This window comes from Electrona antarctica, assembly GCF_951216825.1.
Source record: "Electrona antarctica genome assembly, chromosome: 24".
In the NCBI taxonomy this organism is placed as follows: domain Eukaryota; kingdom Metazoa; phylum Chordata; class Actinopteri; order Myctophiformes; family Myctophidae; genus Electrona; species Electrona antarctica.
This window is the reverse complement of record NC_136803.1, coordinates 5,650,628-5,671,942: the sequence shown is the minus strand read 5'-3', so window position 1 is coordinate 5,671,942 and position 21,315 is coordinate 5,650,628. Positions and strand designations below refer to the sequence as shown.

The 21,315-nt window shown below is 44.9% G+C and overlaps 1 protein-coding gene across 3 annotated transcripts in view; it reads right to left on the bottom strand.

Moving 5' to 3' along the window:
- The window catches only part of ncam2 (neural cell adhesion molecule 2), a 335,099-nt gene that overhangs the window by 113,322 nt on the left and 200,462 nt on the right, over window positions 1–21,315 (bottom strand). For all 3 annotated transcript variants that reach the window (XM_079495445.1, XM_079495443.1, XM_079495444.1), the window contains exon 2: window positions 18,786–18,860. In XM_079495445.1, coding sequence (XP_079351571.1) covers window positions 18,786–18,860 — 75 coding nt within the window. The remainder of the gene's footprint in view (window positions 1–18,785; window positions 18,861–21,315) is intronic.

Sequence of the window (21,315 nt, the reverse complement as noted above, 5' to 3'; positions counted from 1 at the left end):
TCTGATCTCAGGTCAAAATGGGTTAATATCAAGGAGATATTGCTGTGCATGTAAACAATACAGTGTGAGGAAGAGGAGGGTATAGGGGAAGTAAGAACAGAGTGAGTGAGAGGAACACTGGAGCACAGGAGCGCCAACCGAGATAACAGCAACACACAGACGAGCGAGCTGCTCCATTTTTAGCTGGTACTTAACATCACACGACGTTCTGAATTCACAGCTTTCACAGAGGACTTCGTGCCTCGTTGACGGGAAGAAGCAGAACTTTGAGGTGATTGGAAATAATATGCTGCTTCAACGAAAGCAGGTCGACTGCACACAGTACTAGAGTTTTACTCTAGTGCACACAGTACTAGAGTTTTACTCTATAGTGCACGCAGTACTAGAGTTTTACTCTATAGTGCACACAGTACTAGAGTTTTACTCTATAGTGCACACAGTACTAGAGTTTTACTCTATAGTGCACGCAGTACTAGAGTTTTACTCTATAGTGCACACAGTACTAGAGTTTTACTCTATAGTGCACACAGTACTAGAGTTTTACTCTATAGTGCACACAGTACTCTAGTGCACACAGTACTCTAGTGCACACAGTACTCTAGTGCACACAGTACTAGAGTTTTACTCTATAGTGCACACAGTACTCTAGTGCACACAGTACTCTAGTGCACACAGTACTCTAGTGCACACAGTACTAGAGTTTTACTCTAGTGCACACAGTACTCTAGTGCACACAGTACTCTAGTGCACACAGTACTCTAGTGCACACAGTACTAGAGTTTTACTCTATAGTGCACACAGTACTCTAGTGCACACAGTACTAGAGTTTTACTCTAGTGCACACAGTACTCTAGTGCACACAGTACTAGAGTTTTACTCTAGTGCACACAGTACTCTAGTGCACACAGTACTAGAGTTTTACTCTATAGTGCACACAGTACTCTAGTGCACACAGTACTAGAGTTTTACTCTATAGTGCACACAGTACTCTAGTGCACACAGTACTAGAGTTTTACTCTAGTGCACACAGTACTCTAGTGCACACAGTACTAGAGTTTTACTCTAGTGCACACAGTACTCTAGTGCACACAGTACTCTAGTGCACACAGTACTCTAGTGCACACAGTACTAGAGTTTTACTCTATAGTGCACACAGTACTCTAGTGCACACAGTACTAGAGTTTTACTCTAGTGCACACAGTACTCTAGTGCACACAGTACTAGAGTTTTACTCTAGTGCACACAGTACTCTAGTGCACACAGTACTCTAGTGCACACAGTACTAGAGTTTTACTCTAGTGCACACAGTACTCTAGTGCACACAGTACTAGAGTTTTACTCTAGTGCACACAGTACTCTAGTGCACACAGTACTAGAGTTTTACTCTATAGTGCACACAGTACTCTAGTGCACACAGTACTCTAGTGCACACAGTACTAGTTTTACTCTAGTGCACACAGTACTCTAGTGCACACAGTACTCTAGTGCACACAGTACTCTAGTGCACACAGTACTCTAGTGCACACAGTACTCTAGTGCACACAGTACTAGAGTTTTACTCTAGTGCACACAGTACTCTAGTGCACACAGTACTCTAGTGCACACAGTACTCTAGTGCACACAGTACTAGAGTTTTACTCTAGTGCACACAGTACTCTAGTGCACACAGTACTCTAGTGCACACAGTACTCTAGTGCACACAGTACTCTAGTGCACACAGTACTAGAGTTTTACTCTAGTACATTTTGAATTCTGGTATTTCTACATTGCAGTATTGAAACTTAAGTACAAAACTTTAGTGCTTTTTTCCACCCCTGGAAGTGAATAAAGGAGATAATTATATTTTAACTGCATATCTAGGTGAAGACCCTTGAGGCTCTCTCTCTGCCTCCCCCCCTCATAAAAGTTCAGCTGTGTCTAAATCATCACGTTTTATTATCAATCAAATCACCAGAACAGGACATTGTTGTACAAATCTACAAACCCTTAGATTAAATTCAATACCAGTGTTTGAAATTGGTTATTCCTACAATATCCACTCATTCCTGTAGCGGCGCAATAAAGACGAGCTGACCTTTTCACAACAGCCATTTGTAGGCTATAGAATCGCTGAAGGTAATACAATGAGTATTGCTTTTCTATCATCATTTTAATACTTTTGTCTGGTCCAGAATGACTGTTATCTTTACCTCTTTACACTAACGGCCGACATTACCCATGTTTTTTTGTTTTTGCTGGGCAAGGTTCTTTTCCCACTAAAGAGATGGTTGGAGGAGGCAGTCATTGCATTGCGATGTTGCAAACTACATGCTTACTGCCTTATAGACACGAATTGGGGAAATTACTAAGCTCTTGCAAGAGGGGTGCTATAATAATTTAGTGGCTGAATGTAGTCTACTGCACTTTTAAACTAGAAAAAGTGCTCCTCAGGGCACAGGTCTCCACCAGCCCAGGTCAGGTTATTGTGGCCTCCTGGTGGCGCTATAATAGGCCAATGTGAAAAGGGTGCCATTTCTTCTTATGCCTTTGATGGCAATTGGACGTTCAAATTCTTGATTTGAGGCAATTTGTTCCAAAAATGCGTTTTGCAAATATCCACCTGTTGGTAGCACTATAACAGGCTAATGAAAAACCTGTAGGATTTATTCCTCAGCCTAGTAGGAAAGTGTGTGAAAATCTTCACGTAAAATTACACGCTGCATTCATGATTTGACGCTTTTTGTTCAAAACCGGCCAATCCTGCAAACTTTGGAAGCCAATGTTAGTCAATTAGGATGGAATATGAAATGTCAGACAGATCCGTCTTGATCACATGAGTGTAGAGATACTGTGTACATATTTGCGGGATTTTTGGACAGAATCTTGAGAAGTAATATGAAAATCAGCCTCCTGGTGGCGCTATAAAAGGCAGATGTGACAAATGCAGGTCATAGGTTTTTCCTTGGTCTCTATGGAGTGTGCATGCAAAGTTTCATTCAGATCGGTGCAGTTATAGGTAAAAAACTTAAAATGTGAAAGTCTGCCTCATGGTGGCGCTATAACAGGTCGTTCTAGAGTAGACTCTAAATTTGGGGCAGAGGTTAGTTGTTGGCATCCAGGGAGTGTGTGACCACAATCTGGCATCGACGGGGCCGACGGTGCCGGAGATTAGCTGTACACAGACGCACGGACGGACGGACACACACACACACAGATCGTGATGAAATGTGTTCAAACTCGGCCTCATGGTGGCGCTATAAGAGGCCGTTCTGAAGAATTTGGGGCAGAGGTTAGTCATTGGCATCCAGGGAGTCAGTGTGTGTGCAGAGTTTGGCATTGGCCGAGCCAACGGTGCCGGAGATTAGCAGACGGACGGACACATACACACAAACATACTGTATGGAGTGCAAAACATACTCTCTCGCCATGCCTTCGGCCTGGTTTTTGAGTGGTGCTAGCCACTCCTATAGACACCTATGTGTGTCCCTGGCTGTGACTGTCTGCCCGTCCGAGTATGGAAATAGCGTTTGTTGACCACCAACTTTTTTATTTTACTGTGCACTGAACAACTTCACTGTGATTCAGTGATGCGTGCCAACAGGGTTTAACTGAACAACTTCACTGTGATTCAGTGATGCGTGCCAACAGGGTTTAACCCAACAGCCTTATGAGAGCTTTAATAATTCACACATTGTGAGAATGCTCTGAGCAGCTGCAGTTCCATCCGACATCGTTTTTTGGAACATAAGGCCTGAAATGATGCGATCGTTCACGTCACATTCGTGGATTTACAGCAACAAAATGTCATCAATATGGTTCAAATGTCATTTATTTAAGTGGGAACAATTAAAGTCGACACACACACACACAACACAACTAAACGCAACGACAACAAAAGTGAGTGAGAGAGAGAGAGAGAGAGAGAGAGAGAGAGAGAGAGAGAGAGAGAGAGAGAGAGAGAGAGAGAGAGAGAGAGAGAAGAGAGAGAGAGAGAGAGAGAGAGAGAGAGAGAGAGAGAGAGAGAGAAGAGAGAGAGAGACACACACACACACACACACACACACACACAGACATAGACAGAGAGAGAGAGACACACAGAGACAGAGACAGAGACAGAGAGACACACATAGACAGAGACAGAGAGACACACAGAGACAGAGACAGAGAGACACACATAGACAGAGACAGATAGACACACAGAGACAGAGAGACACACAGAGACAGAGACAGATAGACACACAGAGACAGAGACAGACACACAGAGACAGAGACAGAGACAGAGACAGAGACAGAGATAGAGACACACAGAGACAGAGAGAGAGAGACACACACAGAGATAGAGACAGGGACAGAGACAGAGACAGAGAGAGACAGAGACAGAGACAGAGACAGACTCCCGGTGTCTTTCCCTTGTAAATCCAGCAGATCAGAGTGCCAGTGTGGAGGAGCTGGCCACCACTATTCTATTGACTATTGTGGGAGCATCAATCTGCCAGATCCTGGCGGCCGCGGCCCACCGAGGGAGTGGTCTCCCCTGGCGGCCGAGGCCCACCGAGGGAGTGGTCTCCCCTGGCGGCCGAGGCCCACCGAGGGAGTGGTCTCCCCTGGCGGCCGAGGCCCACCGAGGGAGTGGTCTCCCCACCGAGGGAGTGGTCTCCCCACCGAGGGAGTGGTCTCCCCTGGGGAACTGAAGCAAGAGAAGGTCAGGGGAAAGAGTCATGTATCAAACAGCCCTCTCCCTCTGGGGGGTTCAGAGCTGGAAGCAGTAAGGTGACACGCAGGTAGAGCCTATCTGTGGGTATTTTTCTTGGACACAAAGTGAAAAGCCTTTACATGAAGTCATTCTGGCAGGGGTGGCTCAGCAGGTTATTACATTAACCATGCAAGATGTGATAGGGGTGGCTCAGCAGGTTATTACATTAACCATGCAAGATGTGATAGGGGTGGCTCAGCAGGTTATTACATTAACCATGCAAGATGTGATAGGGGTGGCTCAGCAGGTTATTACATTAACCATGCAAGATGTGATAGGGGTGGCTCAGCAGGTTATTACATTAACCATGCAAGATGTGATAGGGGTGGCTCAGCAGGTTATTACATTAACCATGCAAGATGTGATAGGGGTGGCTCAGCAGGTTATTACATTAACCATGCAAGATGTGATAGGGGTGGCTCAGCAGGTTATTACATTAACCATGCAAGATGTGATAGGGGTGGCTCAGCAGGTTATTACATTAACCATGCAAGATGTGATAGGGGTGGCTCAGCATGTTATTACATTAACCATGCAAGATGTGATAGGGGTGGCTCAGCAGGTTATTACATTAACCATGCAAGATGTGATAGGGGTGGCTCAGCAGGTTATTACATTAACCAGGCAAGATGTGATATTTGCACCTTGTGAACATAATATTTACGCCAGCCAAAAAAGAAGATGATAACTGCATGGAAATGTTGATCTCTGCTCCCATCTCTGTTCTATCCATCTACTGCTCCTATCTACTGCTCCTATCTCTGTTCTATCTATCTACTGCTCCTATCTACTGCTCCTATCTCTACTGCTCCTATCTCTGGTCTATCTATCTACTGCTCCTATCTCTGTTCTATCTATCTACTGCTCCTATCTACTGCTCCTATCTCTGTTCTATCTATCTACTGCTCCTATCTACTGCTCCTATCTCTACTATCTATCTACTGCTCCTATCTCTGGTCTATCTATCTACTGCTCCTATCTCTGGTCTATCTATATCTACTGCTCGCTTTAATAAAGTATTCCATCAGTATCGTGAATGGAAACCTCAAACATAAAATAGTCCTATTTCAGTGAACGTGCAACTGCATTGTCTGCCATATCCAAAGCCTACGTGCCAAACATCCTTCTGGAAGCAATGAATGGGGTTCTGTCTCCGTCGTACAGTCCAAAGTCTTGGGGTTGGTTCTGTCTCCGTCGTACAGTCCAAAGTCTTGGGGTTGGTTCCGTCTCCATCGTACAGTCCAAAGTCTTGGGGTTGGTTCTGTCTCCGTCGTACAGTCCAAAGTCTTGGGGTTCTGTCTCCGTCGTACAGTCCAATGAATGAGGTTCTGTCTCCGTCGTACAGTCCAATGAATGAGGTTCTGTCTCCGTCGTACAGTCCAATGAATGAGGTTCTGTCTCCGTCGTACAGTCCAATGAATGAGGTTCTGTCTCCGTCGTACAGTCCAATGAATGAGGTTCTGTCTCCGTCGTACAGTCCAATGAATGGGGTTCTGTCTCCGTCGTACAGTCCAAAGTCTTGGGGTTGGTTCTGTCTCCGTCGTACAGTCCAAAGTCTTGGGGTTGGTTCTGTCTCCGTCGTACAGTCCAAAGTCTTGGGGTTGGTTCTGTCTCCGTCGTACAGTCCAAAGTCTTGGGGTTGGTTCTGTCTCCGTCGTACAGTCCAAAGTCTTGGGGTTCTGTCTCCGTCGTACAGTCCAAAGTCTTGGGGTTCTGTCTCCGTCGTACAGTCCAACGTCTTGGGGTTCTGTCTCCGTCGTACAGTCCAACGTCTTGGGGTTCTGTCTCCGTCGTACAGTCCAACGTCTTGGGGTTCTGTCTCCGTCGTACAGTCCAAAGTCTTGGGGTTCTGTCTCCGTCGTACAGTCCAAAGTCTTGGGGTTCTGTCTCCGTCGTACAGTCCAACGTCTTGGGGTTGGCATATCTATGGCCAGGGCCGGATTACCACCTCTGAGGGCCCCTGGGCACTGAAGCTCCAAGGGCCCCCCTTCACATGCACACATAAATCTTTGTGCGCATGCAACATTTTTGCTGTTTTGGGCCGTTTTGAGGCGGTTTTATGCCGTTATATTGGCCTATTTCCGGTCTCCTACCCCCACCCCCCCCCCACCCCCCCCAGAGTGACAGCCAATCTAGCGCGTTGTTGCTGCTGCTTTACACACAATTGCACTTTTCAGCTGCCTTCTCACCAACAATAAAACAATGGTGTCTTTTTAGACACCATTTATTTAATTCGGATTAGCAGGGACATTTTCTGTGGAGCTAAAAAAGGGGCCCCTGGTGCCCAAGGGCCCCTGGGCATGTGCCCAAAGTGCCCATATAGTAGATCCGGCCCCGTCTATGGTTCCCTGGCTGCAACAACAGAACATCCAATGGCACTCCGCTGATGCAATAACATTATCACAATATTGTGCCGAACCTCAGTCACACTCCTGTAGGTTCATAATGTCTGCCACTTGGCAGCTGGCAATGCGTGGCGATGATGGCGTGTACACAGTAGTGTTCAGCTGCCCCACAACGAGCCTTTAAAAAGACATTCAGATACTCTGAGACAGGAAAGGAACGCACAGGAATGTGCCTCAGTGACACCCACCAGGAACTGAGCTGCATCATTCAAGAAGATAAACTCTACACTGTAGCAACAGAACTGCACCATGAGGGCCAAACATGGTTAATAAACTCTACACTGTAGCAACAGAACTGCACCATGAGGGCCAAACATGAAGATAAACTCTACACTGTAGCAACAGAACTGCACCATGAGGGCCAAACATGAAGAAGATAAACTCTACACTGTAGCAACAGAACTGCACCATGAGGGCCAAACATGAAGATAAACTCTACACTGTAGCAACAGAACTGCACCATGAGGGCCAAACATGGTTAATAAACTCTACACTGTAGCAACAGAACGGCACCATGAGGGCCAAACATGGTTAATAAACTCTACACTGTAGCAACAGAACGGCACCATGAGGGCCAAACATGGTTAATAAACTCTACACTGTAGCAACAGAACTGCACCATGAGGGCCAAACATGGTTAATAAACTCTACACTGTACCAACAGAACTGCACCATGAGGGCCAAACATGAAGATAAACTCTACACTGTAGCAACAGAACTGCACCATGAGGGCCAAACATGAAGATAAACTCTACACTGTAGCAACAGAACTGCACCATGAGGGCCAAACATGAAGATAAACTCTACACTGTAGCAACAGAACTGCACCATGAGGGCCAAACATGAAGATAAACTCTACACTGTAGCAACAGAACTGCACCATGAGGGCCAAACATGGAGATAAACTCTACACTGTAGCAACAGAACTGCACCATGAGGGCCAAACATGAAGATAAACTCTACACTGTAGCAACAGAACTGCTCCATGAGGGCCAAACATGGTTAATAAACTCTACACTGTAGCAACAGAACTGCTCCATGAGGGCCAAACATGGTTAATAAACTCTACACTGTAGCAACAGAACTGCTCCATGAGGGCCAAACATGGTTAATAAACTCTACACTGTAGCAACAGAACGGCACCATGAGGGCCAAACATGAAGAAGATAAACTCTACACTGTAGCAACAGAACGGCACCATGAGGGCCAAACATGGAGATAAACTCTACACTGTAGCAACAGAACTGCACCATGAGGGCCAAACATGGTTAATAAACTCTACACTGTAGCAACAGAACTGCACCATGAGGGCCAAACATGGTTAATAAACTCTACACTGTAGCAACAGAACTGCACCATGAGGGCCAAACATGGTTAATAAACTCTACACTGTAGCAACAGAACTGCACCATGAGGGCCAAACATGGTTAATAAACTCTACACTGTAGCAACAGAACTGCTCCATGAGGGCCAAACATGGTTAATAAACTCTACACTGTAGCAACAGAACTGCACCATGAGGGCCAAACATGGTTAATAAACTCTACACTGTAGCAACAGAACTGCACCATGAGGGCCAAACATGGTTAAGATAAACTCTACACTGTAGCAACAGAACTGCACCATGAGGGCCAAACATGGTTAATAAACTCTACACTGTAGCAACAGAACTGCACCATGAGGGCCAAACATGATAAACTCTACACTGTAGCAACAGAACTGCACCATGAGGGCCAAACATGATAAACTCTACACTGTAGCAACAGAACTGCACCATGAGGGCCAAACATGGTTAATAAACTCTACACTGTAGCAACAGAACTGCACCATGAGGGCCAAACATGGTTAATAAACTCTACACTGTAGCAACAGAACTGCACCATGAGGGCCAAACATGGTTAATAAACTCTACACTGTAGCAACAGAACGGCACCATGAGGGCCAAACATGGTTAATAAACTCTACACTGTAGCAACAGAACGGCACCATGAGGGCCAAACATGAAGAAGATAAACTCTACACTGTAGCAACAGAACTGCACCATGAGGGCCAAACATGAAGAAGATAAACTCTACACTGTAGCAACAGAACGGCACCATGAGGGCCAAACATGAAGAAGATAAACTCTACACTGTAGCAACAGAACGGCACCATGAGGGCCAAACATGGTTATACTCTACACTGTAGCAACAGAACTGCACCATGAGGGCCAAACATGAAGATAAACTCTACACTGTAGCAACAGAACGGCACCATGAGGGCCAAACATGAAGATAAACTCTACACTGTAGCAACAGAACTGCACCATGAGGGCCAAACATGGTTAATAAACTCTACACTGTAGCAACAGAACTGCACCATGAGGGCCAAACATGAAGATAAACTCTACACTGTAGCAACAGAACTGCACCATGAGGGCCAAACATGGTTAATAAACTCTACACTGTAGCAACAGAACTGCACCATGAGGGCCAAACATGGTTAATAAACTCTACACTGTAGCAACAGAACAGCACCATGAGGGCCAAACATGGTTAATAAACTCTACACTGTAGCAACAGAACTGCACCATGAGGGCCAAACATGGTTAATAAACTCTACACTGTAGCAACAGAACTGCACCATGAGGGCCAAACATGGTTAATAAACTCTACACTGTAGCAACAGAACTGCACCATGAGGGCCAAACATGGTTAATAAACTCTACACTGTAGCAACAGAACTGCACCATGAGGGCCAAACATGGAGATAAACTCTACACTGTAGCAACAGAACTGCACCATGAGGGCCAAACATGGAGATAAACTCTACACTGTAGCAACAGAACTGCACCATGAGGGCCAAACATGGAGATAAACTCTACACTGTAGCAACAGAACTGCACCATGAGGGCCAAACATGAAGATAAACTCTACACTGTAGCAACAGAACTGCACCATGAGGGCCAAACATGGTTAATACTCTACACTGTAGCAACAGAACTGCACCATGAGGGCCAAACATGGAGATAAACTCTACACTGTAGCAACAGAACTGCACCATGAGGGCCAAACATGGTTAATAAACTCTACACTGTAGCAACAGAACTGCACCATGAGGGCCAAACATGGTTAATAAACTCTACACTGTAGCAACAGAACGGCACCATGAGGGCCAAACATGGTTAATAAACTCTACACTGTAGCAACAGAACTGCACCATGAGGGCCAAACATGGTTAATAAACTCTACACTGTAGCAACAGAACTGCACCATGAGGGCCAAACATGAAGAAGATAAACTCTACACTGTAGCAACAGAACGGCACCATGAGGGCCAAACATGAAGAAGATAAACTCTACACTGTAGCAACAGAACTGCACCATGAGATAAACTCTACACTGTAGCAACAGAACTGCACCATGAGGGCCAAACATGGTTAATGATAGAAGATAAACTCTACACTGTAGCAACAGAACGGCACCATGAGGGCCAAACATGGTTAATGATAGAAGATAAACTCTACACTGTAGCAACAGAACGGCACCATGAGGGCCAAACATGGTTAATGATAGAAGATAAACTCTACACTGTAGCAACAGAACGGCACCATGAGGGCCAAACATGGTTAATGATAGAAGATAAACTCTACACTGTAGCAACAGAACGGCACCATGAGGGCCAAACATGGTTAATGATAGAAGATAAACTCTACACTGTAGCAACAGAACGGCACCATGAGGGCCAAACATGGTTAATGATAGAAGATAAACTCTACACTGTAGCAACAGAACGGCACCATGAGGGCCAAACATGGTTAATGATAGAAGATAAACTCTACACTGTAGCAACAGAACGGCACCATGAGGGCCAAACATGGTTAATGATGCCCGCCAGGAACTAAACGGAATCATACCAGGGGAATAGTGAACTCAATCAACTGAACTGAACTGAACCAGAACTTTGGGCAAAATGCACAGTTGTTCTAACAGTTATGGAATAAAGATAGGCTTCAGGAAACAGCGTTTGTTCTGTGTTTGTTCTGCGTTCTTCACGTTTGAACTGGGAGTGGGAGAGGAGTCAGAGGAGGAGGAGTCAGAGGAGGAGGAGTCAGAGGAGGAGGAGTCAGAGGAGGAGGAGTCAGAGGACAAAGACTGGGAGTGGGAGAGGAGTCAGAGGACAAAGACTGGGAGTGGGAGAGGAGTCAGAGGACAAAGACTGGGAGTGGGAGAGGAGTCAGAGGACAAAGACTGGGAGTGGGAGAGGAGTCAGAGGACAAAGACTGGGAGTGGGAGAGGAGTCAGAGGACAAAGACTGGGAGTGGGAGAGGAGTCAGAGGACAAAGACTGGGAGTGGGAGAGGAGTCAGAGGACAAAGACTGAACTGGGAGTGGGAGAGGAGTCAGAGGACAAAGACTGGGAGTGGGAGAGGAGTCAGAGGACAAAGACTGAACTGGGAGTGGGAGAGGAGTCAGAGGACAAAGACTGGGAGTGGGAGAGGAGTCAGAGGACAAAGACTGGGAGTGGGAGAGGAGTCAGAGGACAAAGACTGGGAGTGGGAGAGGAGTCAGAGGACAAAGACTGGGAGTGGGAGAGGAGTCAGAGGACAAAGACTGGGAGTGGGAGAGGAGTCAGAGGACAAAGACTGAACTGGGAGTGGGAGAGGAGTCAGAGGACAAAGACTGGGAGTGGGAGAGGAGTCAGAGGACAAAGACTGAACTGGGAGTGGGAGAGGAGTCAGAGGACAAAGACTGAACTGGGAGTGGGAGAGGAGTCAGAGGACAAAGACTGAACTGGGAGTGGGAGAGGAGTCAGAGGACAAAGACTGAACTGGGAGTGGGAGAGGAGTCAGAGGACAAAGACTGGGAGTGGGAGAGGAGTCAGAGGACAAAGACTGAACTGGGAGTGGGAGAGGAGTCAGAGGACAACGACTGAACTGGGAGTGGGAGAGGAGTCAGAGGACAAAGACTGAACTGGGAGTGGGAGAGGAGTCAGAGGACAAAGACTGGGAGTGGGAGAGGAGTCAGAGGACAAAGACTGAACTGGGAGTGGGAGAGGAGTCAGAGGACAAAGACTGAACTGGGAGTGGGAGAGGAGTCAGAGGACAAAGACTGGGAGTGGGAGAGGAGTCAGAGGACAAAGACTGAACTGGGAGTGGGAGAGGAGTCAGAGGACAACGACTGAACTGGGAGTGGGAGAGGAGTCAGAGGACAAAGACTGAACTGGGAGTGGGAGAGGAGTCAGAGGACAACGACTGAACTGGGAGTGGGAGAGGAGTCAGAGGACAACGACTGAACTGGGAGTGGGAGAGGAGTCAGAGGACAACGACTGAACTGGGAGTGGGAGAGGAGTCAGAGGACAAAGACTGGGAGTGGGAGAGGAGTCAGAGGACAAAGACTGAACTGGGAGTGGGAGAGGAGTCAGAGGACAAAGACTGCAAAACCTTTCTGTTTTTACTGGGAGAGGAGTCAGAGGACAAAGACTGCAAAACCTTTCTGTTTTTACTGGGAGAGGAGTCAGAGGACAAAGACTGCAAAACCTTTCTGTTTTTCTATATTATTATTATTTCGGTTCTCTCTCATGTTTGAGGCAATATCAAACGGTCGTAGATCAGTGATTTACTAGGCTTCTTCCAATAAACCCTACTGACAATATTACACTTTATAGTTTGTTTGTTAGAATTCATACTTGTGCAGTCGTATTTTTGTTAGGCTATATTTGTGTTCTTTTCTTATTGCATGTGTCGGTATGTCAGGTGTGTCTGCATGCGTGCTGCTGTGTATGCAAATTAGCTGGCTTGTGCCCGCACAGTACGCGGACGTGATTGGCGTGTGTGCCGTGTATGCAAATAGGGGTGCGTAGGACTGCGGAGATGATTGATGGGGGACCAGTAACTTCCCACGTTTGAAAAGTTCCTCTTCTCGGAGTTATATACCGCTGCTGCGTGTTGAAACTCGAGGGGGCAAGGCCTCTGAAACATGGGTGGGATATGAGGGGGCAAGGCCTCTGAAACATGGGTGGGATATTTAAACAAGGCCTCTGAAACATGGGTGGGATATTTAAACAAGGCCTCTGAAACCGGCAGATTTACACTGATTGGCAGGATATGTTTTTTATAATAAGTTTATAATAATATTATAAACTAAACAGACATATCAAAGAAAAATACCAGGGAAAAATAATATATATATATATATATATATATATATATATATTGGAGGACCCAGCGGCCCTCAAAAACACATTCTGCGCCCCTCATGCATGAGTCATGAATTCACTCATTTGTGAATTCATAATCTCAGATGCACCGTCACATCGTCACTCCATATTTGGGCAAGACTGAGTTCATCAATATGACGTCATCAACACGATCAGTCAGCGATCCACAGAGAAGCCAGGCCATTATTGGACCTCATCTTCTAACTGTACGACATAATACAACCATTAGTACAGCAGGGAATATGACGTAATTGAAGCTCTACTAGTAGTAGCCGGCGGGGTAAAACAAGCGCTCCTTACCGCAGCTATCCTACGAAAAAAAACAACTTGTGCCCCGCGACTGGGAGGTCGGGTTCGATCCCCGGCCGGGTCACACCAAAGACTCTGAAAAATGGGACCCAGTGCCTCCCTGCTTGGCACTCAGCATCAAGGGTTGGATTGGGGGTAAATCCCTGCGACATACTAGGCCTGGGCCGTGGCTCAGCAGTCCAGGCACCTTGGCTGGTAATCCAGTCTGGCAGTGTGCCGCGGGTTCGACTCCCGATCCCGACGGCCTTTACTGCATGTCACCCCCCCCCCCCCCCCCATCTCTCTCCCCATTTTCCTGTCAGCCAAAAAGTCCCTGCGACATACTGTACTAATGTGCATCTCATGGGGTTTTCTTGTACATCAAGCTGCAGGGAATACTGAGTTTGGCATTTTAATATAAACAACTTGTGGCCAATGTAAATCGTAAATGAGACCAGAGTAAACAAGAGAGCTTTGTACAGTATATATGGAAGATATCCCAGGTAAGGTTTATGCTTTTCTACAGCAGAGAGACAGCGGAAATAAGATGAAACACCGAAGCAACTTCAACTCTCCACACTTAAAAGCTGTATTCCTGTCTCGCCTGCCCCTCGCTCGGTGCTAAAATTATCTGCCAAAAGGCACTGGCGCTGCCTTCTCCCCTGATGCAACTCCACAATAGCATGGATCCAAAGCCTGGCTAGCAATTGATTTAAAGGTCTGCAGGGAAATAGAGAGCAGGGGAAGAGATCAGTTCCAACGGGTCAGCTTGTGTTTATACAGCCAGCTCTAGGATATCAATTTAATGCAATGTACACGCGCGCGTTCACATGCGTGTGTGCGTGCATGCGTGTGTGCATGTGTGCGTGCGTGTTCCATGCCCAGTGATTCGTTCTCCCTCTCCCTCCCTCTCTGAATGTATTTTCCTATGATCACTTGCCCAAAACATATATGCCAGGGTGAAAGTCTTTAGTGTATAATTATAATTCCACAGTGCACATTGATCCCAGTGCTCAACCAGAATAAGCACAATAATGATAAACACACCTGATTCACTAGCTTTGATTGATTGATTGATTGAAATATTTATTAACAGTCTAGTTTGCAGAATTACAGTACATTTCAAGCACAAACTCAATACAAAGGCTGTTAACTGTGAGTGGACGACCCAATTAAGCATTACACTTGTTTCCAACAGGGTCCACCATGTTCAATTCATCAAAAACATTTAGAGACGTACAAATAGACACTTCTACACCCATATTTTGGGTGTGAAGGAGTTTTCCAAATTTCCCATGTCCCCTACAAGTCTCCATCCAAGCAGACTTGAGAAAGAGCGGCCCTCCGCAAAATTCACAGACGAAAAAAGATTACTGAATCAGACGTAGGAAGTTTGGAAAGTTCCTTTACACCCAAAATATGGATGTAAACAGCTTAGTGCAGGGGTTCTTAACCAGTGGTCCGGGGACCACCAGTGGTCCTTGAGGGGGTTCCAGGTCGTCCCCAGCGAAATGATAGACCCTTACGGGTCCATTTGGTTTCATTTTACGCTCTCAAGAGTTAAATTATTGTTACACATCTGCATTAGTTAATTTACAAGAAGTCTACACAATTAAAAAACAATTGTTATTTTGATCAACATCTGCCTGTTATCTCTCCTATGGTACCAAACTACCAACATCAATACAGCATGGAATTTGCACAAAATGTTATCCAACGATAACAAAATATTCTTTAGTCTTACTCTTGGGTCCGCAAGACTAAGGCCCCTTTTCCACCGGTTGGTTCCCAATGGGAACCGGTTCAGTTCTTTTTGGTTTTTAGTCCATGAGCCAGAGCTCCAAAATTGAAACGTTATTATGAATTGAGTGGGCACTTACACGAAGACAATGATTTATTGTATTACAAATTTTACATTTTTAAATATGCAAATGAGGCATTATGTAGGAAAATATGCAAAATAATCGAAAATATGAAAAAGCTGCTACTGTGGAAGGGTTATCATGTATTAATTTACTTGATCCTATAAACAATTTAATATAGGGTATAGTTTGCCCACCAATTTTGGAGCTCTGGCTCATGGACTAAAAACCAAAAAGAACTGAACGGGTTCCCATTGTGGACTTCAACCCTTTTCATATCAAGGACAAGGACCATTATTTAACCCATTTTGACCTGAGATCAGATTCTAAAAATGTCTTCTACATCCTGACACTTTTCTGAAAAAGCTATGTTTCTATGTCAGTCGTTCTTCGATTTTTCAAAAATAGCAGACCTACAAGCTCGTAGCGCGCCACAAGCTCGTAGCGCGCCTTCGGCCTGGTGGAGACAATAAGAGTCTGCCACACGGTGGCAGCAAAGGGTAAGCCTTGCCAAGGTATTTTCGCCATATGGGTACTTTCATTTCCGTTTCCCCCGCTCTGAGACCACCATTGAATAAGGCATTGAACCACTACGATGAAATGTGTTCTATGAGCAGGGCCTGGCTGGAAACAAGTTCTTGAGCTTAGCCCAGATACCCACCGAGTGGCGCGCTACGAGCTTGTAGGTCTGCTCTTTTTGAATAATCGAAGAACGACTGACATAGAAACATAGCTTTTTCAGAAAACTGTCAGGATGTAGAAGACATTTTTAGAATCTGATCTCAGGTCAAAATGGGTGAATACAGGGCATCCCCGGACAGTGTCACTTGGTCATAGGGTGGTCCCTGGAGCACGTGTTTGATGAATGATGACAGCTGCATATCTGTCTCCCTGTCAGTGGTGGAAAGTAACTACGTACATTTACTTAAGTACTGTACTTAAGTACAATTTTGAGGTTATTTGTACTTTACTTGAGTCTTTCCAATTTAGAATACTTTTACTTCTAACATCTTGCAACATCGGAGTTGGAACCCGGAGACCAATTGGGTCTCCATTGACCCGCTGAGCGATGTTCAGAGGTGGACAGCCGCTGCTCCCGCCGGTGGGGGCAATGGGGCATGCAGCGGTGGCTCAGGGGTAGAGTGCCTGGATGGTAACCGTAAGGTTGCCAGTTCGAACCCGGGCTCCCCCAGAGTTACTGTCGAAGTGTCCTTGAGCAAGACACTGAACCCCTAATTGCTCCCGATGTGCAGGTTGGTACCTTGCATGGTTTCCGCTGCCATCGGTGTATGAATGTGTGTGTGAATGGGTGAATGTAATGCACAATCTCTGTAAAGCGCCTTGGATAAAGGCGCTATATAAATGCACCATTTACCATTTACCAATAATTTTGTACTTTTACTCAAGTACAGACTTTTACTTTTAACTTTTAACTTTAGTATGTCTCCATTGTAGTATTGATACTTTTACTTTTCCCACCACTGCTTATATATAATATAATCCTGCCTATATATATAATATAATCCTGCCTCAGTCCTTTCAACTAAACACTGTTGCCCTGATGTTCAGAGTCCCTGTGAGGGTCCTGTCACGCTGGGTGTGTTGTTTGAAGAGGACATCTGACAACATGCACACAGGCACGCAGCCAAGCACACAGCCAAGCACGCACGCACGCACGCACACACACAGCCAAGCATGCACGCACGCACGCCAAGCACGCACAGACATTATATAAATGATTCTTTGTGTCAATTGTGCTTTTCGGTATAATAAGCCTATCTCACAGCCCCCTTTCCACGCCCCCTTCCGGTAGATAGTGGTGTCATTTAACATTAGCATTTACACGTTTTTTTTCTCTGGAGAATCTAAGTACATTTCCTAATGTAAAAATGTGACAGACCAATATTATTATGAAGCAAACAAGATGGTAAATCAGCTCGAACAGATAGAACAAACCTTACCTTGAGAAAACAAAAGTTGTAGACTTCTTAAATTACCTCTGTTAACATGTAGCGTCTATGGAGTGACGTCACGCTATCACCACTAGCCCCGAAAGGGGGCGTATTAAGGGGGCGGGGAAATTCTGTGAGATAGGCCTATTGCTAGGTGAATGCTATGTTGTATCTTTTATGTTTTTTGGTGTATTTGGTATGTTCTTTGGTTAAAAATAATGCAATGAGTTGTTACTCTAACACTTATTTACTTGTGTACTTGTGTCAGTGGCTCAGGGATAGAGTGGCCGCACGGCAAACGGAAGGTTTCCAGTTCGATCCTGGGTTCCCCCAGTTAGTGTTGAAGTGTCTTTGAGCAAGACACTGAACTAGGGATTCACCGAAAGGGAAATTCTTGGCCGAAACCGAATACCGAATACAGGAAACAGTTGGCTGAAAACTGAATACCGAATATGATTAATATTATATATCTTTTTTCCTACCATTGCTGTCATGGCAACTTAAAGGACCACTTCACCACTTTTCAACTTCTCTTCCTATAATTGGTCCTAACTAATGTTCATGATAAAATACCACCATTCTTTCCTACTCAGTCTGTGTCTCATAGGAGGGCTGTGGGCAGTTCAGAAACCCGTCCACCAGTGACATCATCGATGGTGAATCCAAGCTAATAGAAACGGCAAGCTTTCTTTTCCTGAAAAGTTGCTATGCAAAAGTTGAAGCCATCGTTCTCACGATAATACAAATCTAAATATATTTTAAAACAAATCTTGTTTAAAAAAAAAATCTGCCTAATGATGATGTCACTGGTGGACGGGTGTCCGAACTGCCCAAAGCCCTCCTATGAGACACAGGAAAAAATGGTGGTGTTTTATCATGAACATTAGTGAGGACCAATTATATGAAGAGATGTTGAAAAGTGGTGAAGTGGTCCTTTAAAGCTACCTGATTTATGGCAAAAGAAATGGTTATGGCAAAACTTAACTTAAATAATAATCACTATTATGGGTCCATAAAACATTTATTCAGCTCTTTTGAATGCATTAATTGCATACACTATTCGGTGATTTATTTTCTGCCTATTCGGGCCGAAACCGAATAGGCCGAAAATGCATTTTTTGCCATTTTGGTGCATCACTAAACTGAAGCCCTAATTTCTCTTGATGTGCAGGTTGGTGCCTTGCATGGTGGCCATGTTGGTGCCTTGCATGGTTGGTGCCTTGCATGGTTTCCTCCACCATCGGTGTGTGAATGTGTGAATGATGATTAATCTATGTAAAGCACCTTGGATAAAGGCACTATATAAATGCTCCATTTACCATTCACAGTACATGAGATGTAAATCTTTACCTGTGCAGATGAAGAACTTTGACTCTCCAACACTCAACTCGACTTTGTTTAGGGATATGGATACCTGAAGGACACCTGTTTCAGGAGAGAGAGAGAGAGAGAGAGAGAGAGAGAGAGAGAGAGAGAGAGAGAGGTTACTGTACAGTAATACAATGTGTCTTGTATGCAGTGTCACAGTAGCCTGGATCCAGCCCAAAGACCCCGCCCACTCTCTGAGTGGACTGAGTCTCTTGGTCTGGTGTTGCACTGTGAACCTATAATTTCTTCGGTACAAAAATGTATTATCCAATGAGAATCGGTGGTGGGGGTGGGTCTAACAAACAACCAATCAGCGCCGAGTCCCGTTTTCAGCGTCATCACGCAGCGCAACACACAGAGGAAGGAGGGAAAAACAACACTAATGGCTACTGGTTGAGGGAAATTCTAATCCCCTCCCCCTTGACATCGCTCAGACAGGAGACAATGTCAGACTGAAGCTTCAAGAAAGCTACAGTCTGTTAATCAGGCTAGTGTCACAGGGGATGCTAATGTTTAACATTAGTGGGGAAAATGTGACTGTGGCATAACAAAGACTGTTCTTTCATAACAAACACTGTTCTTTCATAACAAACACTGTTCTTTCATAACAAAGACTGTTCTTTCATAACAAACACTGTTCTTTCATAACAAAGACTGTTCTTTCATAACAAAGACTGTTCTTTCATAACAAAGACTGTTCTTTCATAACAAACACTGTTCTTTCATAACAAACACTGTTCTTTCATAACAAACACTGTTCTTTCATAACAAAGACTGTTCTTTCATAACAAACACTGTTCTTTCATAACAAACACTGTTCTTTCATAACAAAGACTGTTCTTTCATAACAAACACTGTTCTTTCATAACAAACACTGTTCTTTCATAACAAACACTGTTCTTTCATAACGACTGTTCTTTCATAACAAACACTGTTCTTTCATAACGACTGTTCTTTCATAACAAACACTGTTCTTTCATAACAAACACTGTTCTTTCATAACAAACACTGTTCTTTCATAACAAACACTGTTCTTTCATAACAAACACTGTTCTTTCATAACAAACACTGTTCTTTCATAACAAAGACTGTTCTTTCATAACAAACACTGTTCTTTCATAACAAACACTGTTCTTTCATAACAAACACTGTTCTTTCATAACAAAGACTGTTCTTTCATAACAAACACTGTTCTTTCATAACAAACACTGTTCTTTCATAACAAAGACTGTTCTTTCATAACAAAGACTGTTCTTTCATAACAAAGACTGTTCTTTCATTCTCTCCTTTTTTTAAGTGTCAAAACGGACTATTTCAATTCGGGCAGCAGCATCTATGTTACGTCACCATATACACATGGACCAATCAAGAGGCTGCTTTTCACTGTTGTACGGACAGCAGTTGAAACGCAGTCACTGATTGGCCAGGGTCATTTTCTGATTTCTGCAGCTTCCACATACTCTCTGCCTATTGGCCGAAGTCCAAAAGGCCTATTCATAGTCCAGTTTTCGGTGAAGAGGTGACCACCGAAAACTACAACCTGACGTCAGTCACGTCACGCCGCGGTGGTCAACACTCACACACCACATCTCTCCGTTTCTACTAACCACTGTATCGGTGGTCACCTCTTCACCGAACACTGGACTATGAATAGGCAGGCAGGCACACATGCACGCACGCACGCACGCTCGCACGCACGCACGCACGCATGCTCGCACACGCACTCACAGATGCTCTGGATATCATCAGCCAGACAATGTCAAGCTGTTCTTTTAACCTTTAAGGTTTTGTGCAGATTGTGCTCCTCATTTCATATTATAGGCGCTAATAGTAATCAGATTTGTATTCTGTACATTGCATTTGTAATATCCATACATTTCGTATTTATATCTGTTATATTGTATACATTTGCATAAGTATATGAATGAAAATGTAGATGAAATCTACAGCTCCTCATGTGGCCTATACTCCACAGCTTAATACAGCCTCTCGGTTTGTTCTCCTGGATTCGTGGCATATTCTCATTTCGTACTCATTCTGCGTTTGATGTAATCCATTCACACTCATGTTTAAATCATGAGCGGCTCGGTGCAACATTATTATTAATACGCACGCACGGCAACGAAATCCAACATGGACCCAGACGTTATCCATGTCTCGACTCGGCCGGGGTAATTTAGCAGGGAGGGAAATCGGCTTTTATTGACCTATCAGGAACTCCTTGCCTTGCCGTCACGGGGATATCGAGAACAGCCCTGCCATGCGATCCACCCTCCCAATTAGGGGGATTCTTGACCCCCTGAATGGCCGTTTTAAAAATTCATTGGAGGCAGACCGAGAAAAAAAAACCGTCCTCCTTGCTCTGGTCACCGAATACCCCCAAGAGAACATCTCTCTCTCTCTCTCTCTCTCTCTCTCTCTCTCTCTCCTCTCTCTCTCTCTCTCTCTCTCTCTCTCTCTCTCTCCCTCTCTCTCTCTCTCTCTCTCTCTCTCTCTCTCTCTCTCTCTCTCT